The following is a 24,500-nucleotide window of genomic DNA, read 5'->3' as shown; positions in this document are numbered from 1 at the left end:
ACCCTGCCTTCCACCAACCAGAATGTCTTTTCAAGAGAATCACAAACCTTATTTATTTTATTTTTTTAACATTTTCACCAAAAATAGAAATGAAAAAAGGAAACAAAAGCAAATCTTTGCCATACAATCTACTCCAAACCAAAATAAGAAAGTGCCTCCACCCATGTGGCATTGTCATGGAGGCTAAACAGGAATACCAGAAAAAATAAAAAAATAAAAAAACTGGTTTTCAGACTATACAGACTAGCAGAATCTTAAAAAGTTCCTTTCACCACATTTGCCCTATTTTTGCAGCCTTTTCTTCACCTGACTTGCTCAAAGGATTGTCTTTATCTTGTTAGTTGTTTCATTCAGCAGAGCAACAAATACTAGTGAATATAACTGTCCCCAATCGTTCCCTGAAAGAATTCATGCATGAGTTGCCCCAAATAAAGGAACTCCCTGAAGGAGCTCACAATCTGAAAAGAAAAGAGTCGTTGTATCATACAGTCCCCCTTTACAACTCTACATTTCCATTTAATGACACCTTACATATTAACCCTGGTCACCATCCAATTACTTGGAATAAGTGAATTATCTGTGCCAGCGTTTAATTTGAAAATGTTTTTCGTCCAATGCGGGGGACAATGTTAAGCGCTGGGGGTATGCTCCTCTTTCACACATCCTGCATTCATTAAAATGTGAGCTTGTTTTGAATCCATTAACCCTAAATGCAGGTGCTTCCCAGATTGCTCTTACTCCGGACCACCATGATTCCCCGCCACAGCGTTTTATGGGGGTGTAGAATGACCCCGATATAAGTGATTGGATAAGCCCTTCTCCCCAGGCCAACACTCAACCAAACAAACTGGCCAAGCAACCATTAGTGGCCCATTCATATTTAATTACAGCCTACAGACATTGCTGGTGGATAACATTACATCCAGATGAAAAACTGCCTTTAAATTGTATCATAATTTAATGTTTTTAAGAAAACATTTAGGTTTTTAGCTCACTCAATCCAAAGCAGATAAATAGAACGAGCACGGCCCTTGCACAGGTCAGTTTAATTTCATGGAAATAACACCAGGTGGTGAATATGAAATGTGGGACGCAGCGGTCTCTGTCATGTGACCTGTCTCTGCGGGTGTAAAGTCACTGCAGCCCTCCCAGAAGTGACAGGCTCATATGGGTGCATGTGTGGATGTAGAGGAGGGGCTAGGTGGGAATGACCAGATGAGAGGTGGCTGAATCCAGCCAAGCCATGTCAAGCTGCAGAGCGCTGCTCGGTCCAGCCCTCTGACTCATGGCTGAGCTGTAGATACACATCAGCAGCTAATTCTGCTCCCAACATGATACATGATAGTGGTTCCTCTCTGTGTAGTTTTGGTTTTCGGAATTGAATCAAACAACCTGAACAAGCTTGTGTTCGTCCGGATGTAAGAAAGAATCCTTCATGTTCAAAGTATGATAACTTTTTTTTTTTTTTTCAAAGTTAGGCCAATCTGCTAAGACCCCAAAAACTAAAATCGACTTTGTATAAATTTTCTGTAAAAGTGGCAAAAGCTTGCAGAGAAAAAGGCAGACTATAGAGGGAAAATGTAACAAATCAACTAATGCGATCAATGCGATAATTTCCAGAATCAATCATGGAGGCTAAAGCTGGCAGTTTTTCCAGGATCTGTTCATTATTTACAATGTTGCTGCTGTGAGGAAGCTGGAGGTTTGTTGTGTATTCTGAGTAATTCATTAAATGTAATAAGAGAGTGTCCTCTTTGTCCCCCCCTTCTATTGCTCTAAATTATTAACTCTTTGTCCTGAACAAGTGGTCAGAATACATAAAAGACTTCCTGACATACTCCATAGACGGATGCTGCTTCACTCTTACGTAGTTTTCTTTTAGGAGTACATAAAGACGCTCATGCTCACCTTCACTGCTGATTCTTAATACAAATAGGACAGTTTATGAAGAGCAGACAGCCATAGCTGAGCGAGGAAACCTCTGAGACGCGCATGAAATTTGACTGAGCACTGCTGTCTCCAGCTGTGCTGGCGCCTGTCACTCAGCAAGCTCTTGGTATATGCACCAGGGCCATCGACAGGCGTCTGTGTCGATGCCTGACAAACCTCAAGGCACCGGGCTGTAATTGGAACGATTGGCCTAATCCTTAGATCAAGACAGACTCATTGACAACCTAGGCGGGCAGCAATCCCAGCAGCACCTTATTAGTAGAGCTGGCCTCTTTGCTGGGACCATCAGTGTCATCTCTGTCTACCAAAAGAGGCTGTTTGGGCTACAAAAGGCATTTTTGGAAATTAATACTCAGGAATGGAACTTCATTTTCTTTTGCTAAATAATCTCAGAATTATACACAAAATTTATGTAAACTGGGTTATTTTCAAGTGTAAAGTTTAAGTACATTCAATTCTCACAGTTGCCAGTGTTGGGAGAAACTTAATACTAAAGTCATGCATCATAAGACTTTTGTGCAAATTTTAACTCATTCCAGATCCAGTAGTTTGACTAATAGCTCAGAATTTAACTCTCAGGCCAGAAAAATGAAGATTTTGAGGATCCAAAACTGCCATAAAGGAAAAAAAAAACATTTTGTTCTGGTTGGTTGGTCACACAGTCTGGAGGTTCTGTTTGGTTTCTGCTTTCCTTTTGTTTTGAGTACAGAGCCTATATTTTATGTTTTTCCGACTGACTGGACAGATGCTTCTGAAACTGTGCTTCCTGTGCTGTCACTTTCTTAAATGTCAGGAACTATTGGTAAAAAATACAAAATACAGGAGACTGGACTTTATACCACTAACTAAAAACTTTAATAAAAAATAAAAAACTCAAATAGTGACAAAACTCTGAAACAACAGGGAGAACCAAAACAGAGGCAATGCAGTTGACCAAACAAGAGTGAAATGAAAACCACACTTAAATACACTGAGGTTGATTAAATGAAAACAGCTGTGGATAATTAGCAAAGAAGACCAGGTGAGACAGTGATGGAAGCCTGAGAAAAGAACTGAAAACAATCCAAAATAAAATTCACAATCCTCACACGAAAAAAATATCCTTAATTGTCGATAATACACAAAATTTCCTATTTCAAAAATTGATTTTTTTTTAACTGTACTTTTCACACTTTCGATGTTGTGTTCCACTTTTGATAAATTAGAAAAAAAGGTACTCAACTACAACTTTAAGAGAGTAATGTTGTAAGATAAGGGATAACTTTTGAAGAGCAATAATGTATTACAGCTTGGAACACTTTGTCTAACTGAGTGAAGATTGTTTTTGCAGGTCATGTTTGGTCATTTTTATGAAGAACTGATTTTTTAAAATCATCTATTTAAACATAAAATGAACAATAAAATTGTTTAAATGTCTGTATGCTGCTTTGAACAGTAATGACGAAAGGGTATTGAAAAACTTCTGATCGTTTTTTTCTGGACTTTTGCCCCCCCCCCCAAAAAAAAGAAAAAATGAATAAATCTTTATTTATATGACACTTTACTAGGATTCCAACGTGCTTACCAAAAATAAGAGGGATAAAAAAAAATTTGAGCACATTAAGAACAAAAAAATAAATTAAAACAACAGCATTAAATTACAAAGGCAATAAAATACACGAAAGGCAGAAAAAAAAAGTAAACAAAAGAATATAAGATGCCACCAAACACTGAGTAATAAAAGTCATTCTGTAAAGGTAAGTCTTTAGACACAAAAAAGTTTAGTTAGAAAGCACAAATTCATTAAAAATATATTTTTATAATTTAGATACTTTTTTTGTCTAATGAAAATTATGTCGTCGCATAAAATATGGGTTTCAGAAAAAATATTATTTTCATGTTTTTAGTCCAATGCTAAATGCCATTGAGACACGTTATTGAACTTTTTAAACATTTGTGTGTCCAGTACAGAAGACAGCCTGAACTTTCACACAACACAACCATCTCTTATCAATCTATTTGAACCAAACCAAACACAACGTGAGGCCTCAGCTATGGCAACCCCACTGCTGCAGACAGAGAAATACCTGCCAGGAATCCCACACACCAACGCAGATTGCATCATTTGGGGGCCAGACATGTAGCAGAAATGTTCCTGTTCTCCCAGCTGCAATGGCAAACAGAGCCCTGTGCTCTTTGTGCTTCCCTGTGCCCCTCACCTTCATCTCCCACGTGAGTAATCTGCTCTGCGATGATGGGTACAAGCACCAGAGATCTGCTCTGACATATTCTTGGCAGATCTATAAAGCCTGGTTCTACGTCACCTTCACAGATGCCAAGATGCCCAAAATCTGTAAGGCAGCGTGCTCCCTGGATGGGCGCTCTGAGCTCATCAGAGTTTGACTTGGACGTCATCTTCTTTTTGTGACAGAGGGGCAGCTTTATCAAAGCATTTTTAAATTAAAAGAAAATGAGAGGAATTCTCCTATATAGTGACTGTTTACTTTTCACGTTTTGTATCACAGAAGTGCTGCCAAAGCTGAAGCAGCCTTATTGAACTTAGCTACAACAACTCATTTGAAAGAAGACAAAGTGTACTTTCCTTTCAAAGTGCTAAGTAGTCCATGGCAAAACTTAAGAGCCGTCAGCTTCATGCAGAGCATGACATGAGTGTTTCCCTGTGTGTGTTTGTAGTTCCTGGCTTTTGTAAAGGCACCGGGATGCTTGAGCCGTCCTCCCAGGCATGCCTGTGCAGTGTAACCAAGGCTGACTGGCTGACCTCAGACTGTGTGGGCCCTTTAGCAGAAGATGAAGGAGCTTTTTCATTGACACAGGAACAGGAGGTATCGCCTTCCCTTTGCAGCAGCACTCATTCATGCCAGACACAATGCGTTATTATTGGTTTTGAATTGAAATGTTAATTTTGGGAGCCGGGCAACTGGGTCTGAGAGTCTACTCTGCTCATTTCTCATTTTTCACTTGGCCGAGGTGGTCTGTTTCATCGAGGAGAGTTAACCCTCAACTCTCCTTTGGTTACAGCACTTGGGTTAAGCTAGGTACACACTGAGGAGTCACATGCGGCAGGCATGAGCAACTTAAACTGGACTCTAATTAGGTATAGGTTGGTTTTGGGAGTTGAAACCTCCAAGACACTAGTCTATACCCACAGAGGAGCCCCTATTGATCCTGAGGCCATACAGGGAGAGGGAAAAAAAAAACACAGCTTTTTCAAGCCTGGTGGTGGTAGGCGGGCAGGTCAGCACTCTGCTGCACGGTCTCTCAGAAATGAGTGCATCAGCAGGCCGGGTAAATCTATATGACGGGAATTAAACAGCATAATCAAATTGTTTGCGCAACCATTTAGCATCTCATTCTCGCACTGCCCTGGGCCAAGCTGACCATTGGAGACCGGCCATCCACCGCAGTAACAAAGTAGGGCAATAACTAACAGCGATTAAAGGAATATTGATGGCCCGAGACACACAGCATCCTGAAAAATGCTATTTGGTCAAATAGCTGCAATAATTAAGTATATGAGGGTCAGTCAATTTTATCTGCTGCTTTTATTTGAATTGATTATTTCGTAAACTGGTCAAGCCTCAGAGAGCATTATTGCTGAGTGGGGTGTTGATTTCGTAGCTCAGGTGCATCAGCTGGGTCCCAGAAGCAGCTAAAAAGCCAATGATGGCAGAATAATCCAGAACAACAAGGGGGGAGTATGATCATAACTGGTCAAAATTGAAGCTTAAAATGTAAAATGTTACTTTCTGAATTTGGTGACTTTCCTCTGGCTAATAAATGGAATCCGCGGTAACTGAGATGTTGCTTTTTTTTTTTTTAAGTGGAAAAAAAGCTTGCAATCCCTGTTTAAAATATTCTCACCACGGACTGATGAACATTAGCTGAAAGCAAAAATAATGAGTTTTGTCTGCGTTAAGACCTTGGTGCTGTTAATGCGCCGCAGTGGTTAAAAATAAACCCGGCCATTTAGAAGCTTCTCCCTCTCTGTTGATTGATTAAACATTAACCTGCTGGATCTGGGATATTTCTTATTAATCACAGGTGGCACAGACTTAACTGAGTGTGAGGAAGGCATGTTTGCAGGAGATCGACAGGGCCGGCGCGCTCTACACACCTATGAGAAATCATTTCAATACAATGACAGCACATGAGTGATGCCTTTTGTAGCTCCCCAGGTGCCCTGTGGGAGTCAAATGCCCCACTGTGGTGGTCCTTTCGAGTTCCAGACCCACACATGCATAGACACACACATATCAAACAGAACATTGTGGGAATTACCATGACCTAATGCATCCCTTATCTTACCTTGGATTACACATTTCACAGAGGAAACAACTTCCCTCTTGTCTCTAACATGGTGTCCAGTGAGAAAGCAGTGAGAGCTTTTTGAAAGTGGTGGGCGGCACAACTGTGATCCCGGTCCAATAGATACACTGTACAGAAGCCCAGGATCCCATTAATGAGACTTAAAATAAAACACAGTCTCTGTTGGAGTTTCCCAATTTTCCCACAGCCAACAAATGACTATCATACTGCAGTCTCTGAATGTTAGCGGGCCTTTGCTTTGATCCGGCACTCGTGTGGGTGGTCAGTCTCCACCACTCCTCAGACTTTAACTTGAACCTGCCCTGGAATAACAGCGTTTTTCTTGTTGTAACCGGGGGTGACTTTTTAGCCCCTGAGGAGACTTTTATGATAAAACTGACAAATATCCTCTCAGCTGTGTTGCTTATGAATAATGTACACAGAGTGTGGTGTGCGAACTGGAAAAAAAAAAATTCATTGCTTGAGGGCTGTCCCTGCGCATCAGCTGTCATCGGTAAATGTGGGGGGCAGCGCTGATGCAGGGTCTTACGGCAGCACACAGGTGCCCTTTTCACTCCCAGGCCAAAAATGACAAATTCAATAAACTCAAGACATCGCTCCTGTGCACCTATGGAATCAAACACACCTGACAAGCGGCTGAAGGGCTTCTTCCTAGCCACTGTGACATCTCGTGCTGACATCTCTGTATCGATATCTTATTCTGCAGCCGCAGAATATCTCTCCATCTCACTAGCATGCTTTGACACTGTGAGAAAAAGTAAGAATATGTGTCAGAGGTTGTGGGACTGGAGGTAAGATTGTGATGAAGAAACTGAATCTGTGAGATGACATTAACAGAGAGTGTCCCCTACCCTGTGTGCTTGTGTGTGTGAGTGTTTAAGCCCCGGAGCAGACAGGCTTGTCTAAGGTTACCGGCCGTAATTCTGATGGGGAAAGCGCCACAATCAGCCTACTTAATCTTGAAGCTGTTCTTTAAAACCGGAGAAAGACGATCTGCTTCTATTCTACTGTACAAAACAAGGAAACATGTGATTCATCTTAAAATGGAAATACACATTAAATTAAATTTGTCTTCAGGGTCAAGGAGGACAACCCGTGACAGCAGGTTTGTCAGCGACAACAAAAAAAGGGCTTGTTTCCTGTCAAAAAGCCCTGTCTTATAAACTTCTGGCCTAAAAGTACAAACCCTGGACCTCAAATGTTAAAGAATTAGCATCACAATGGACTAAATGTCTCCCTTGTTGTAAAAAGACCCAGTAAAATAGCCTTGCAATTGCAGTGGCAATGATAAACCGAGAGATGCACATAGAAGGAGCACTGTGCGTGAGACAAGCCCTCACTGTACGTTCATTAGCATCCCTGAAGGTTTCCATCTGACGATGAGGGAAACTGATCACTGGGGCCGTTCTGCAGGCATGGGTGCCTTATTAAAGAATGGAACAAGGAGCCTCAACTTTGGTGAGTTGGGTCCAGGAAGAGCTCACATTAAAGCTCCCACCTGTTTGTCTGGGTTCTCCTTTGACACAATAGGTCCTGAAATGCAATATGGGCCCGGTGCCTACACAAAAGGCCAGGAACAGATGAACGGCAAGATGAATGACCCCGCCAGTTGGATATAGCTGCACCATAAAAGTAAACCGCAAAGAAAAAGTCCAGAGCAGTCAGTACTTGATGCAGAACTGAAGCAACTTGTCTGGAGCTCAGATAAGGACCTGTTTAGCACAGGAAGGTTGCAGGAAAAATCCGTATTTGACTGACACTTGTTTCCTTCATGGCCTCCAGGGGTTTTGCCTGGTGTGTTCATGCACTGTCCAACCCAAAATCATTCCAGCATGGATCCTAGGACAGGGTTCGATGAGTTGGGCTTTTGCTTCATGGTATTTTGACAGAAACCTTGTTGGCATCAGTACCAGGGGAGCGTTGTGTCCTGAAAGCCATGCACATAAGATTTTTAAACTAACTTGAAAAAAAAAGTAACCAAAGAACAGGACTTAATTAAAAAAAAAACATTGTTTATAAAATATGAAATGATCCTCCTGACTACCAGAGAAAAAAATATTTTGTTCAGTCAAAAGTTTTTTTAATCCTACAAAAACTATAAAAAACTACAATTCCCACTGCTCCACCACTTCACATTTGGTATCATTGAAAAGCTCTAAATGCCCTTTGAAGATACCAAAAGGAGTTAATTCAGTCATTTGTAGTGGTCAGGTGGCATTAAGGTTCAGAAATGTCCTTTACAGAAGACAAATGTGCATTGTTAGGAGGTTATATATATTTATCTTCTTAACCCTTGTGCTATCTTAGATGACCCCACCCTTACTTTGACGTGTTCTCCCTACCATGACAAAGGTGGATAAAGGTGGAAAGATTTCATGTAATCCATGGACACCAGTGATGATCACAAATCATTGAAGAAAAAAGGTTCAGCCGACTGTCTAGTGGGTCTAGATGACCCAACTCCGAATGTTAAAGTGCCTAGGATAGCACAAGGGTTACAAGGTGTGGTGTGGATCTTCGAGTAGTGGATCTCCATCAGCTGACTGTGACTGACAGTGTGGGCAGGTGTTGTGGTTCATCGACAGAGGCGAAAACTGCCTCTTGGTCCCCATTGTTCTCTGTAGGTCTTTGATCTCTCTGCTTTAGGCCACAACCACAGTGGGGAGTCCAAGCTAGGCCTGCAGGCTACGGTTTGTATCGAAGCAGGAGGGCTGACAGCACCAGGCAAAGGCCATGGTCAGGGGGGGGAGAGAGAGGGGGTCTATCAATATCACCATCCTCTCCAAAATCATCTGCTGACCCGAAGCACAGAAAAGTTGTTAAACTGAATCTGGGTTATTACCTTTGGATACAGACACCAGATGACCCTCTTATGTGACCTTAAAGTGCTTCTAAGATAAACAAAACAGGTTAAGAAGATTGGAGAGCTGCAGAAAAAACTTTTTTGCTGTTTTACTTTAAATTAGATTGTGCTGCGTTTGTTGTGGGAATGAAAAAAACATCCCTTTGGTCAAATTCTGCACAACCCAACAGCTTTTTTTTTACAAGTCAAAGCTGAAGGCAAATGATTTTATTTTTGCAGGGCAGCAGCTGCGCACACATCCTTTACTTAAGGCCAATCCTTTAATGAACCTTCAAGTATTCAGTAAGTGGACAGGAGTGGTTTACGGCTAAAGAGAGTAATGTTTCTGTGTTGATGGTTTCCATCCTCTTCAGCTTCGGCAGCAAAGCCCATAAAGCCATTTAGCTCAAATTAGCTAAAATAAAACAGGGGGCAAAAATGCTGAAAATAAAATCTTACAGTATGCAGTGAGTCCTGATCCCACAGTGGCTCCAGTGACAGAGAAACACCATGAATTTTGACAGTGTGCAGAGCAGAGCGGGGCAAGCCCCTTTTATTCTGTGGGGCGATTGTGTTTCAGTGTGTTCGCCGGGCTCTTCCTGTGGTGCTGTGTGTTGTGGAGCAAAAAGCCACTGCTGGGAGCCACAGTGGAAGGAATCAATGGTACACATTCCTGCCACCTGAGATTCAAGTGTTTCTGTAATACTGCACAGCTCAATCGATACTGGAGCAAGGAACCGGGAGGGCTGGAGACCAAACCGGGGCTGATGGTGGAAAGGCTCGTGCAGAGGGAAGCCAGAGGATGCAAATAGGTTGCATGGCCCTGCTCTCCACCTGTGAGACCCCCCACCCACTCCCATCATCAAGCCTTCATTTTTACTCATTAATTGATCTTCCAAAAGTATTTCCTTAAACTGATTAATAATAATTATTATTACTATTATTGATATTATTTTAAACGGATTAAATTTAAAATAGGAAGTTGTGCAGAAATGAATTATTTGTCATAATTAAGGAGGAATGCGGAGTCCGTTTTCCTTTCCTTCTTCTCTTTGAAGGAATCTCCCAGGAAGCCGACGCGCTGCACAAACACAGCTCAGAGGAGCAGATGTGATTGTTAAAAAGAAAGGGGGGAAAAATAGGCTGTGGGTAAGGATCATTTAGCTTCGACGTCTTGAAATCTAAAACGTAAATATTGGAGGATCCAGGCTTCATAAGGGGGAGCGCCGAGGATGCCGGACAGAAATGAGCAGATCCTGCGTTACAGGATGTGCAGCGATGTGTTAAATGAAACACAGCTGCTGAAAAACAAAGACGACATTGGAAATTCTCTTTTACTTTTATTATTTTGGGATTTTTTTTTATACAACTGGCCAAAGTTTGTTAAGGCCGCCAACATCTTTTTCCGTAGTAATTATTTGACTATTTGTTTTATTGCTTCAGGCACGCGGCGTTCTTTCAATTTCAAATTGTAAAATAAAATAACAAACAAATAAATAAAAAAACGTAAAATATGTTTACATTTTGTATTTTTCTCTTTTTAAATTGGCCATGTATTAATAATAACTCGTTTATTACAATAAAATGTGAGAAACGTAATTGTTGCATTTATGTGCAACTTTTATGGATTTAAAATAAAAATGAATCATTTTTTATTTAAAAAATATCTTAAAAAAAAAACTAGCTTCAACAATTCAAAAATAAGTTCTGCAAATGTATAACATACAAATGTAAACATGATATTATTTTTAAAAAGACAATAAATACACAAACACACATCGATTCTTTTGGAAAACTGGTGTATTTGATTATTAGAGTAAAGAATTACAGTATCTTAGTTGTTAGTAGGTATTAAAGTGTAGAGAAACTGGACCCATAAAGATCTTCCAACTTTCCAAGAAAAGTGCATGTAACAGTCCGAAGGTTGTCAAACTCAATATATATTTATATTTATAAAAACACTATCATTTTGTCCCCGGGCCATGATGGACTTCTCCTTTGAGCAGTATGTACAGTTTCTTTGCGAGGGAGTACGTATTTCCACATCTGAACGTATTTACAGAAGCGTCAGCACAAAACTTTGCACTTAATGTCAACGAGGATGCTGGGAGATAGCAGCAATGAGGAGATCCAGCTGAGAAAGTAAAGAAGAACCTTTCCTCAATTGATTGATGCCCTCGGTTCCAAAAAAAGCGTGAAATAAACCGGGCGGAACACTCTTCTCCGACGAGTAAATGCCTTGCTCTCAAAAACAGCGGAATATGAGCAGAAGATTTAATAGAAAATAAAAAAAAGGAGAGATTTAGTCAGAGGGATAATGTGGAAGTAAACAAAAATAGTACAATACTCAGAGAATGTAACAACAAAACAAGTTAACACTAAAGAAATGTAGCAAACATCAATGTTTTGTCTTCCTTAAATAAGATACAGGTAAATAACAACTGCGAAGAAAGGAACTACCACATCATCTTGTCCTTTGCTCGGATTTCATTGTTTAGTCTCGATCACAGCAGGGGAGGGGGGCACACAGATGTTAGACCATCTACTGAAGATCAGTGTACATTATTTACAGCAAGTCTGTTTGCTTATTACAGGGCTAATGCATCACATGAACATAGACAGTTCGGTTATAGCTACTATAGACAGAAAATAACTTAATGCCAAGGTTTTTCTAACCAGACTTCTCTAAACTTCAAAGCACATTTTTAAAGCACCCAAACATCCTGGCTTTAAAAGGAAAAAAAAAAACTAACTGTTAATGCTTCCACTTTTTTCTCAAGCAAGATTATAATCACTAATAAATAAGCTCCTTGAAAGTATAACATGTACATTGTACAAAAAAAGCAACTTGTCTTCACACTTGTGTTCGTAAAGATTCGATGGCAAGCGAAGGAGTTCGGTTTTTTATCTCCGTCTTGTTCTTTTCAGTTCTGGTCTTCTGCAGGTATGTGGACAGTATGCCTGATGGCATCTTTACATGCCTGTGCTCAAGAGCATACACTTTAATTAGTAACAATTTCTTTGTTGTCCTCCATGAAGCGTGTGAACCGGAAGTGGCCTCCGTTCTCTGTGTTGGCCATTTTCTCCAGACCAGCCAGCGCGGCGTTGGGCTCAGTGCTGTGCAGCTTGTCCAGGCTGCCAGTGAGCCCACCTAAGGGAGAGCTTCCTCCGTTTCCCAACCCGCCTGACATGGGTGGGATGCCCCCATTCTGGATGACAGAGATTTCGTTTGTCTTCATGGCCAGGCCATTAGAGAATGCCGCTGCGTACTGGTTCCAAAAACTCGCCGGGTCTCCGTTGCTCGCCCTTGGAGCCATGTCTTTCTGGAAGATTTCCGGAAACTTGACTGGGTTTGTGCCCAGGAAGGCCATCGGGCCGTCCACAGAAAGCCTGCGGCCACGTCTGGCGGGAGCGCTGTTCCACATGTGTGTGCCCATGTGAACCTAAGCAGACGAAGAAGGAGGAGAAACAGAGAGGAGCAGGAGGGGAGGGGAGACAGAGCAATGAGAGGGATGAAAATGAGTGATGTTTACAAACTTGGCCAAAGGGCTGAATATGAGATGATGCAATGGAAAAAATAATCATAATGTGTGACTGCAATAAAAAAGGTTCACATCCTGGGTGCAGCAGGGTGGTTAGTTGCTCAAGCTGCAGGACCGTGGTGTAAACAACTTCTTTTGGCAAGCGGACATTGAATCAAAGCTTTAATTTGTTCATCTCATGTAAAGGACCAAAGGGCTCAGACAAAAATTACAATGTCGAGTTTTAGGGCTCCTGCCAGGATGACATGCGACAATTTACCTTTGTCAACATTCTAAAAATACCCAATCTAATGCATAATTTAGGCTTTTTTTCCAGCTTTTATCATAACATACCTAGTTAAACATAACAAGACTTCTATCAACACTCGTACAGCAAAGGTTAAAAATTAACACGTAACCCAAATACCTTTCTAAACTGAAAAAATATGTAATTTTATATGTGTTCCTCGTTATTTAGACCATGTTTCTGTAGATCATTAAGCGGATGCTTTTCATAATATTAAAAATTTTTTACTAACAGAATCTGTTTTGGAAAAACACAAACTGGCCTAGATCCCTGAGATCACTGACTGTTCCCTCACTTATTCATCAGCTGATCGCATTCTGGAATTTCTCCCCAATAATCTCACTTTGTGATTCAACTTTTCCACTGGGGTCATTATTTTCTCCCACTAAAGCTTTCATTAATTATATATTATTATCACCTAACTATTTTAAGTACGCTAACACATCGCATTAAAGTAATTAACAGCCCTGAGAATTATTTTCGCTCACATTCTCAGGCACAAACTTGCAGGAGACTTCTTTGTATTTTAACATTTACCTTGAGGTTTCCTTTGGTGGTAAAGGCCCGACCACAGATGGTGCAGGCGAAAGGTTTCTCTCCTGTGTGGGTTCTCTCATGAATCTGTAGAGCACTGGAGGAGGAGAAGCACTTTCCGCAGGTGTTGCAGAAGTGTTGCTTGGGTGTCCTGCGCGGAGGAGCTGCAGAGAGTACTGGAGAGGTGGAAGCCGATGATGTGACCAAGCTTGGGGGAAGGTCCTTGTTCTCTGGGTGGAGGCTATGAAGGAAGCCGTTGACCTCCGGCTTGTTTAGAGAGCTGACAGACATGAGGGAAGGAGTTGGGCTGGATGATAGGCTGGTATTCGATGGCTCAAAGAGCTGTGAGGGCAGGTCTCTCATTTGATGAGTTAGCATGTGCTGCTTGAGGTTGCCCTTGGTGGAGAAACCTCTGTTACAAGCAGTGCAAATAAATGGTCGCTCTTTGGTATGGCTTCGATAGTGTATGTCCAAGGCACTCTGACAAGCAAATGTCTTCCCACAGATGTCACAGGATGTGTTCTTGATGGTGTTACGCTCTCGAAAGGGGAAAATCATGCCCAGAGGTTCTTTTGAGGGATTGACAGATGTCAGGTCTAGGGCTCCGATGTTGCAAGGGTGAGACTGCAACAGGCTTGCACTAGTGTGGTCAAAGGATAAGATCCTATGCTGCCTTTCTTCGAGGCTGGGGGATTTGCGTAGTTGCTGCTGCATGCTCGTGGGGGATGGCGCCTGCATGGAGGAGGTAGATTCTGACACAGCTGGACTCCCCGCACTCTGACTTTCAACATCACCTCCCAGAGATGAGGAGTCATTCGTGAGACAATCCCCCTCCACTAAGCCATTTGCAAGAGCCTTCATCTGGCTGACTGGGTACTCTTCCATTTCATTATTTTGAATATTTTCTTTGCCATTCTTCTCCGGACCCTCATTGTGAGCCATTTCAGGGGGTGCTGGAGAGTTACAGAGACTGTCATGGGAGGCGTCAGCCGACCTTGGTGTGTCTGGCACACTGCTATCTGGCCCCTCTTCCATCCCTTCAATATTGTCATCAGAGAAGTTGTCCATGTCATCAAAGTTTCTCTCGTCAAATGAGCCAGTGTCAGAGGCCATGGACTCTGCATAACTCTCTGGAAGAGGGGTGTTGGGGATCTGCCCACCCATGTGCATGCGGATGTGTTGCTGAAGAACCACAGCATTAGTAAACTTCTTCTGACAAATAGGGCAGGAGTGTTGAACTCTGAGAGGAGGCATTGCCCTGTGGACGCTGTAGTGGGTCTTAAGGTTCCCCTTGGTGGTAAATGCTCTGCCACAGATTTTACACTTAAAAGGCCTTTCCCCTGTGTGAGTTCGATAGTGCATTTTCAGAGCACTCTGGCAGCTCAGCACTCTGTGGCAGATGACACATTCGTTTGGGTCTGTCACCTTCCTGTCAATGTTTTCCACAAGCTGCTGCAGCTTGGAGGTCTCTGAACCCTGGAGAGGATCTAGAATGCCTCCAAATGGGAATTTTGCCTTAAACTGATCAGTTAGAAGGGGCATGAGAGGATTGGTCATCATGGGTGGACTGTTAGATGTTGTATACTCAGCAATGCCCTCTGAAGCAGAGCTCACATTTGTCATTAAGCCCGAGGGGTGGCTGCCATCTTCAGTTTTTCCATTTGAGGTAGGCAAGGTTGCACCTTCACCCTCTTCACCTGCTCCATCAGTACTTTTAGCTGAAGGCTCAGCGGCACCTGAGTCATTCTTTGCAGTTACAGGTGGGCTGGTTATGGCTATTGAATGATCTTCCTTTTTGATGAAATGCGGCAAGCTCGGCATGGTTGGTGGCAGCAGCATGCCAACGGAGGATGTCAGAGTGGGCAGCACTGGTTTGCTATCCAGCCAACTGGTGACGGGTTTCTCTGGGGGCATAGACATGCCGTACGGAATGCCAGTGCTTGTTGGTATGTTGTCTAGGTGCTCTGGAACAGGGTATGGGTTCATCTGAATGTGTGGGTACTTTTCTTTATGCCGCTGAAAATGCACTTTTAGGTTGCCACGCGTAGAGAAGCGGTTGCCGCAGACATTACACTTGTATGGTCTCTCACCGGTGTGAGAGCGCAGGTGGATCTGCAAGGCACTGTCGCTGCCAAACACCTTGCCACAAAACCTGCATTTATGTTTGAAGAAAGCATCATCAGAGCTGCTTTTGTGCTCAAATGAAGTGACGTTAGGTGGCTTGCCTTTCCTTTGCTGGGCGAGAGCTGCCAAAGAGTTGAGATCTTCCACAGTGGTACCAACACTGGGCAGAGAGCTGGAGAACAGGGAGTTTCCAGGTGGGGGCTGAGGTAGAAGGGGATTCACGGCAGAGCTCAATAAGCTACCAATTCCAAATGCTGGTGTGGATGACTTCACAGCAGAAGAGTTGCTTAGCTGAGAATGGAGGCTACTCATAACTGTAGGCCTTGACTCAGAAGGCTGCGGATTGACTGTTGATGGTCCCAGTGTGGTAATGCTTTGAGATGTCTCACTGCTGCTTGGGTTGGACTGAGGTAGCTGCGCTGCTGCAGCCAGCTGCTTTAGGCTGCTAATACTGGCTGACTGACTGGCCAGGTTCTGTGCTAGGCCTGCGGCTGCAGCCAGCTGCTGGGAGAGATGTGAGCTTAGTGTGGTCAGTGGGCTGGCAGCAGGCCCTAATGTGCCTGGAGCAGACGTTGGGGGTACCTGTAATTCTGGGGACTGGGAAGCTAAAAGCAGGATTTGATGGCGAATTTGCTCGATAAGCTGCAGCTGGTGAATCTGCTGCTGTTGCAGAGCTAAAAGCTGCTCCATCAGGGCTGGTACTGGCACCCTTGGGCCACCAGTAGATCGGGCTTCTTGGGAAAATTGAGCAACAGCCACTTTGGTGCTCTGTAAATTTTCTATGATGACATTGCTGTTGATCATGGAAAAGTTCCCCAGTTCAGTAAGGTTACTGAGCTGGGTTAGTGGAGCAGAAATAGCTGAAGTACCTACAGCAGGACCAGCAGTGCTCCTGACCGCGTGGCTAACTGGGACGCTGATGGGGCTCCTTCTCTCTGTTTGACTGCCTTCCTCTTCATGACCGCTGCTCATCCCAGAGACATCCACATCCATGGACTCCTCTTTTTCAAGGGTGTTAGGATCCAAAAGGTCGTTACACTCTGTTTGATCAGCAGCTGTGTCGTTCACCTGATCGTCTGCATTTTGGGGAGAAGACCCAGGTGAAAAAGTTCCAGCAGGGGAGATGGGATTTTCATTAACTATCAGAACTAACTGATTCTTAGTGCAATTTTTCTTGTGTTCCTCAAAATCTGAAAGTTCAAAGAACTCAGCACAACATCTGCTACAGACATGGGCGTCTGACTCCTTGCAGGGGGGTTCCTCAGAGCAAAGTTCAGTGTCCCCTGAAAAAGAGGAAACAGAGGATTAGTGATTAGAAATGTTTCACTGCTGAAAAAGGAGCTTTATCTGCTCAAATTCCATTGTCGTTTAATCTTAAGTTAATCAGTTTTACACTTATCCTTTTGATGTGCTCACAAAAAAGTACCATCCCAAAGCAACAATAAGTCGACAGAAATGAGAAGAGGCTTTATTCAGTGCAGTGGCCTCTGAAACATGATAAGACGGGATACCTAATCAATGAAAACTACTCAAATATTGCTTAAAAGTGATCTTTGAAGATGCACATCTGGGTCTCATCAGCCCAACCAAAGGTAATCATTTTATGCAGATAATCCATCAAAATATAGAATAGAGTGAAGTGAGGACATTGAGTCTTAATGAAATTTCATAAAATGGCATTGATTTCCTATATCCCATGCCCTTCAAATTCTCCTTGTCCACTTGGTGCAAAATCAAGCATTTGAAGGACTTATTAGACTTTCAATTTCTTGTCAACTTTGCTCATTTTCAGACAACTATGGGCATCCTGGACAGGTTATCTATGTCACTAAACTAATTTGCAGCCGCTCAGCCTGCAATCACAGTGAGACAAGAACAACAGAGCCTGTGGCGCCCAGACTGATAAATGCACATGAAAAAAAACAAAGTGGAAAAAATGAAAACAATGTTCACCCTAACAGATAAAGAAACTACTAAACTGTTTTTTTCCACATTTTTAGATGAAAATTAGCCAATTTTCGAGTCACAGCATGTTGGTGTCAAGCGTGCGGGGAAAACCGGACCTCAAAAACATACCCAGGTGAAAAGCGACAAAAATAAATCATTAGAGCATTAAATAAAGTTTAACAAAATAATCTTAGTAAAATCTAAAAAAACCATTATAATAAGGTAACACTGGAAACATTAAACTCACAAAAACTGACAAACTGGACCTGCCAGCTCAGGAAACCAGCCACACAATCACAGCAATGTCTGCTGTTACTTAAATGAAAATTAAAAAGCTGTGACCTTTTTTGACTTTCACACAGAAACAGGTTTTCAAATTTTCCATTTTAATAAACGTGACGAGTCATGAAGTGAAAAGGCAAGACGACACCCTGCCTCCAGAGCCACTGCTGTGCTCCACACATTCCTTATTCATTTGCCTCTTTGTCACACTAAAATCTCACTATTTAACATACAAGTTGATTTACAAATTGCATTTCTCTATGAATCCCTTTCATTGTGGCTCTAGCCCCTCAACACTTTCATCGGGGCCAAGAATTCATTTGCAAATGAAACCCAGAGAAGTGCAGCCCTGCCCCACAGAGAGACAGGATGCCTTCCCATTGTTCACGCAGCATGGGAGCGGCGGGGATCGTCGGCACAGCCTGGCCCTGCTCATCTCTGTCGACTCAAAGCAGATCCTGTTTAATTCAGGGATTATCTCCCTCAATGTTTCTCCGCTCACAGACATCAGATAACGTAAAGTTGCCATGACAGTAAACCCTGGCCCTCACACCACCAAACCATGCAAACAGGGAAGACTCAACTTTAATGATAACTTTTCGTGCAAACCCCCCCGTTTCCACCTACCGACCAACACCCCAAGCGTTGATTTGAAGAGAAAGAGTAGCTGATTCGTGGCGAGAAAAATGTAAGGATCAAATGAAAACCTTTTCTCTTTTCCCGATGAAGATTGTATGCAAATAAGCGTGAAGAAAATCTAATCAGTCACAGGATCGTCACAACACTTTTAAGAGTAAATCAGAAAGAACAATTATTTTTTACAACTAAACTCAAACAATTAAGAGGTGACACAAAAAGATTTTCTTTCACTTTTTTTTAAAAGGCCTTTTCTAATCCGCCAAATGTTTCCAATTTTGAATAAAAACCATTTTTTAGGTAAATTTATTAAAAAATTCTGGTTACATTAATTTAAATTTACTAAGCAAATTTAGTTAATAAATAACTACATCACAGTTAAATTATAAAAAATAAAAAAGTTTGGACTGAATGTGTTAAGGTAAGGTGTTAAGGTAAATCCTCCATATTATTCCAGAGGAAAAAAAAATCATCATAAACTTCATTGTTTGCCTTAACTTTACACGATGAGCACAAACTGCACTAAACTGAGTCAACTCATCCTAAAAAATCCACTATCCACACAGTACAAGTAAAGCCAACGGCACAGATGCTAGCATTAAAGCTTAATTCCTAAAATAGCAAGGATTAACTTTGAATTAAATTCAAGATAAAGTCAAAGCTTGTATGAAGAAGTGTGTAAAACTTCTACATAGTCTCAGGCAAAAGCAAATTGAAGAATATCAGCAGAGACAAAGAGCAAGAGAACAGAGATCGAGTCATCTGAAGAGTTGAGAAAGTGAGGATTAGTTTAAAAAAAAAAAAGCTGACAGAGCTTTAGAGATCCTACATTATTTTTTTTTTGCAGCGGGCCTCTGTGAGCCTCTTGACACTTGTGACTTCAGGAGGGTCCCTGCTCACATCCTCGTCTGCTCTCTGGACTCATCCCACTGAGCACAAGATGGGGTTCCACTAAAGCAGGTCCAGGACAAGACTCGCTTCTCAGAGGCTCTGCCCCGGTGACATGGTTTAAGCTTTAAGGGGAGGGAAAAAGACAAAGCAAGTCCTTCATGCTTCACCTACACTCACACCACATAAACACTGGCAACTTGACAAGCGACCATGCTCTGTGTTTGAAGAGCAACAGCGCAAAAAGGGGGTTTTGCTGCCAATCTTCCCCCCAGGGGGGCCACTTCGATAGGGCATGAGGGGATGGTCATAACATTGATAAGGCCTCACAATCTCACACATGCTTAAATAAAGAACTGGGCCTTGCTGGCCCGCCTGCAGCTCCGACCAGCAGGGTCAACGGCGAAGCAGAGAGAAGCACACGGGCCCTGAACTCTGATCACCTCCACACAGAGGGACACTGGCAAAGGTTAAAACAGCTAAACATCCCCCCCTCTGTGGCTCTCACCCCGACCTCCCAGCAGCTACAGCCCTCAGCATCCCTCGATTCAGCTGCAAACACAACGCCTTTCTTTTCCACTTCCGCCTACCACAACTCCTCACAAGTCAAGCAGCACATTTCTTCCGTCCGAGCAAAACACCCCTTAATGCTAAGACAACATCTCCCTGCTCCCGTAATCACACACACAAGACACTTGCAGGTATTTTAACATGCTACCATTGGGTGTAATTGGAGAAATGTAGGATTTTGCAGACTGCTGAAGTTGGTGACAAAAGTGACTTCTTCCTTTATTAGATTTGGAGGAAAATGCAGAAAATGAAAACCGCACTCAGGAAATAAGCAGGTTTTGCATTATCCACCAAGTTCCTAAAAATCACATGAACTAGTCTGAAAATACTCTTCCATGCAGGACTATCTCTCCTACAAGAAAAAAAACCCCATTCAAAATGAGCTGCACATGCTTTTCAATACCAAACACAAGGCCCTGCTGAGATTATTCACCACACAAATGATTTTCCAGGGAATAAACACTAATAAGTGTCATATTCATTTTTGTTCGTTTTTATGGGGAAAAATATATCATCCTTGTGTATGGGTTATTAACAAATTCAAGTGATCCTTCTAAAAAACGTACATATATATAATAATATATATATATATACAATCCCCTTCTGCCGGTAAACACACAGCAAAAAATAAGAAAATGCAAAAATGGAATGAGTGTTACCGAACTGCAGAATTGGCCGTTTACTTTGATGACGCAACACACAAATTAATCGTTTTCCTTTTTCTTTATCAATTGTATAAATTTTCCAGAACCAAACTGAGAACAAATATGTTTTAAAAATGTTTTGAATTTCAGACTTTGAGATCCTCAGATTGCAGAGTTGCAGGGATTTGGACCCGCAAGGGGACTTTTTCCAAACACTGCTTTTCATTCAAGGTGCAAAGCGACACTTTGATAACAAAGCATTCACAGTAGATTTTTTTTTCTCGCCTCTGTTAAGGCTCTGGAAAGTTTTAAGGCCTGAACTTGCGCGTGCAAAATACAGAAAGATTTGTTATTTTAATACAATAAAAAACACAATCTACAAAATTAAATACAAACGATTTTTATTATAACCAGAAAGTTGTTCTCTACTCGTATTTGCGTGTGTTTAAAGTGATTAAGTTATTTCTGCTTCTTCTATCTGTGCAAAAAGGATGAGTAACGGAACCATTGAGGATTTGTAAAAAAGCTGCAAGTTCTTTCGCGCACTTTGGAGCCACTTTTTACCAAACACAGGACAAAAAAAGCACAAATGTGCATATTTACGCACGGATGTGCTGATAAAAATGATATAAGGTAAACGGGATTGCGACAGCTTTGGATTGATCAGCGCAGCGCCGAACTGAAACACGCGGAAGAGGGGGTTATGTGTCCGGGACGCAGCACCATTTGGAGTCCCGCTGGCGCGACTGGGTGGTCCGTGTCCGCGCATCGAGACTGACCACTGTAGAGGGGCCCACGAAAACTCCACCAACAGTGAGTTTTCAGCGTATGTCTTACTTTTGTTTAAGATTTAAGTGTTAAGATTATAATATTTACTTAAGAAAAGTTCGGAAACTTTAGAAACGCGTGGAGAGCGTCGGTGAGTTTTACAAAAGCTGATTTTTTCTGTTTTAAGTGAAAAACGTTGTGTAATAATTTTAATACAAAATAGGAAATATGATAAAAAAACGTCTTTTTAAATTTTATTTTGCAATCAAAGAAACTCCATAAACGAAACTTTTGTTAAAAATCGTAAAGAAAAATAATTGAAAGGAGATTAATTAAAAAAAGGAGAGTAAAGTTAAACTTTGAAAACTATTAACTTTAACCAGGAACGCTTGCACAAAAACCAAGCTAAAAGTGTGAGAAATAGCCGGCGCTTCTCCAGAAGGAGCGATAGTTTGCGTGGACTCACCATTGTGCTCTGATAAAGGCAGATGAGGGTCGGATTGGAAGTGTTGCGGCTTCGCTTGTTTCCTCCGCGACATGCTGGCTGGCACATCAGCAGGCAAAGAATAAAAAAATGACTACAAAACCTCCTGAAAAATTACGTAAATCGAGCCCATCCACCGCGCATGTGCCCCGTTATGATTATCAATAATGCTCTACGATTAATCATAAGGGAGGGAGGGGGGGTTCTTTGAAAGGCGATTGGCACCTCGCCAGCCCCCCTCCTATTCAAATGAAGTCTCTTTAATCAATTAGCTCCTGATTTGCTGGGGACTCTTGTCTCTCTCTCAGCTCCCACCCAATGAGTTGATCCGTACGGGGAAGAAAGGCTGGCTTTTCCACACTCCCTTTAGATACGGTTTAACCCCTTCTGTTAGCCAAGCCAAAGCTTATCTTGACTACAGGGGAATGTCAGCTTCTTGAGTCCATTCTTGCAAGAGTATCTCTCAAGCTCTCACACTGATCAAGCGCCGATCTCAGCTTTTTTCTTTGCTCTTTTCCTTTCCCGCAGATGAAGAGCGCTGCGCAAACCTCCGCGATCTCCAACCAACTTTCTTCTCTCTGCTCTCGAAGTGTCCGCCCTCTGCTCTCGCATTAAGATTGTTGTAATTCGGCTCTTGTTGTGCTGAACACCTACTCTGTGAAGAGTTTCGAGCGCGGCTGCCGGCGCATGGAAACGCAGCGTCGCGCGGGCATGGTCCGTGCGTAAATGGCACCGGCGGAACGCGTTTCCAGTAATGAAACAAAAAAAAAAAGTCCACGCTGTGATTTGGCGTCCAAACAACTTTCATATGATTATTATTGGCAGAAAGGGAGTTACTTACTAACACGTTTTCATCACACACCGCATTCCGCGAATAAACAAACTTTGAGGGCCCGTGCGGCAGTGGGACAACGCGGAGCCCCGCCCACTGTAGACGTGATTGGTCAATGGGCTATTCAGTCACGCTGTTTTTCACCTCCACCCATCTCAACCACACCCCTTCCTCTCAAAATCCTCTCTCTCTTTCTGAAAGCGCGCAGCAGAACCAAACGTGCTGCGCGCGTCTGGATGATCGGTGGGGGAGACAGCAAAGATTCCAGTCTGTGCGTCCGGATGGGAACAAATAGCGCGTTCACTTAGTTTCCAAAACATTTCCTTGTTAGAGAAACCCTGAAACGCACCCAAAGGTTCAAACTTATCTGCATTTGTCTTTTTCTAAGTGCAAAACTTGTGTTTACCGAGGCCATCTGGGTTCTGTGACCAGGAGAATCAACAGTCGCGACATTTCTTTAAAATAAAATAAAAATACACGGTTCACTGATTTGTCTGAAATGTCGCTCTGTTGTTTATGTTTTCTTTAGGTTAGAAAAATAACTACAATTGCATTCGATATTTCAAAATGACAATTTATATTATTATTTATACCAACGAAAATACGCCTTAGTTGTGATGTTTTAAGAGGGTAAAAGGTCCCGCAGGAGCTTCACGTGGCTGGTGTCGATTTATCACCCGAAAAAGACAAACGAAGCTCTCAGTCGCCCTGATTTTGAGAAATGAAGATAATAATGTTACTATAGGTGATGTCTTGGACGCCATTATTTTTCACTAAATATTTAAAGAGCAGCTGCAGGCTAGATGGATCTGGTCCACTCCCGTGTCAGCTATCTTTTAGTTTCGACTAGTCTCACTATTTACTTATTCATCACAAAAGACGGAAAAAAGAACGTGCAGAGGAAAATCAAACAGAACCTCTGATGTCACTGAGTGATCATATATATATATATATATATATATATATATATATATATATATATATATATATATATATATATATATATATATATATATATATATATATATATATATATATATATATATATATATATATATATATATATATATATATATATATATATATAAGACTGCAGAGAGGGGAAAATCAATTTCCAGTTAATTGATGTGAGTGTTGGTGTGAGATTGTAAACAAGCTGATTTGCAGCCCAGCCGAGCGGTGGACGTTTTAAATAGGATTCACCCGCGACGACGACGGTACAGTGTTACCAAACGGGCTGAATGACAAGGATGCATAGAGCTTGGGGTCCCTCTGGACGCAACACAAACTTTTTCACTAGAAATGCATTACAATAAGTTTTTGTGTTTTTAGGCAAACTGCGAAAAATAATCAAACGTCTTTTTCACAATATTTAAAAATATTTATTTTTCGTTTTTTAATATAATGTAAAGTGAATAAATGTTCAAAATCAAAGAAGTTGAATAAAATAAATGCATTCCCCCAGTTGATGTTCGGCAAAACATTTTTTTAAGTGACTGAAGGCGGTCTGACGCACAAAAACTGCGCATCTGCCTGTTACGCGCAATCAATATCGCGTGCACCGCATCAGACAGGGCCTGGCCCGCGTGGCATCATTCACTATTATCTCTGACACGTCATGATTGATCATAAAGCCCACAAACTGCGCGCGTTTAAGCGCATAATGCGGCAGTAAACGCGGAGGATCGCGCGCACCGGAGCCGTTCCTCCCGCAGAGCCTCCCTGTCCGTTCAACACGTGGTGGCTTTTCCTCCGCGGCCCCTGATGCTACGCAGAGAGAATCCCCAACTAGCGGAATAGGGCCTTCATCTGGGTCAGCTGCGCGTGTGAGCGTGCACAGTGTGA

General features: G+C 42.2%; 1 protein-coding gene and 1 long non-coding RNA gene across 4 annotated transcripts in view; one reads left to right on the top strand and one right to left on the bottom strand.

Moving 5' to 3' along the window:
- Positions 1–10,900: 10,900 nt before the first annotated feature.
- sall1a (spalt-like transcription factor 1a) lies at positions 10,901–22,760 on the bottom strand. 3 transcript variants are annotated; one of them, XM_078945319.1, is made up of 3 exons: positions 22,665–22,760; positions 13,484–16,887; positions 10,901–12,561 (listed from the first exon to the last, which is right to left on the bottom strand). In XM_078945319.1, exons 2-3 carry the CDS (start codon positions 16,595–16,597, stop codon positions 12,121–12,123), a joined length of 3,555 nt encoding a protein of 1,184 aa, XP_078801445.1. In that variant the 5' UTR covers positions 16,598–16,887; positions 22,665–22,760; the 3' UTR covers positions 10,901–12,120. The 3 variants fall into 3 exon arrangements, with proteins under 3 accessions (XP_078801445.1, XP_004067487.1, XP_078801444.1); XM_004067439.5 differs by having other exon boundaries at positions 21,806–22,750; XM_078945318.1 differs by lacking the exon at positions 22,665–22,760 and adding an exon at positions 19,299–19,482.
- The window catches only part of LOC144991216 (uncharacterized), a 17,721-nt gene continuing 14,489 nt past the window's right edge, over positions 21,269–24,500 (top strand). Inside the window, exon 1 of the long non-coding RNA XR_013655193.1 lies at positions 21,269–21,384. This is a non-coding gene — a long non-coding RNA (uncharacterized LOC144991216). The remainder of the gene's footprint in view (positions 21,385–24,500) is intronic.

Source organism: Oryzias latipes, chromosome 3, assembly GCF_053564925.1.
Source record: "Oryzias latipes strain Hd-rR chromosome 3, Olatipes_Hd-rR_3.1".
NCBI lineage: Eukaryota > Metazoa > Chordata > Actinopteri > Beloniformes > Adrianichthyidae > Oryzias > Oryzias latipes.
This window is presented reverse-complemented; position numbering and strand designations above follow the sequence as displayed.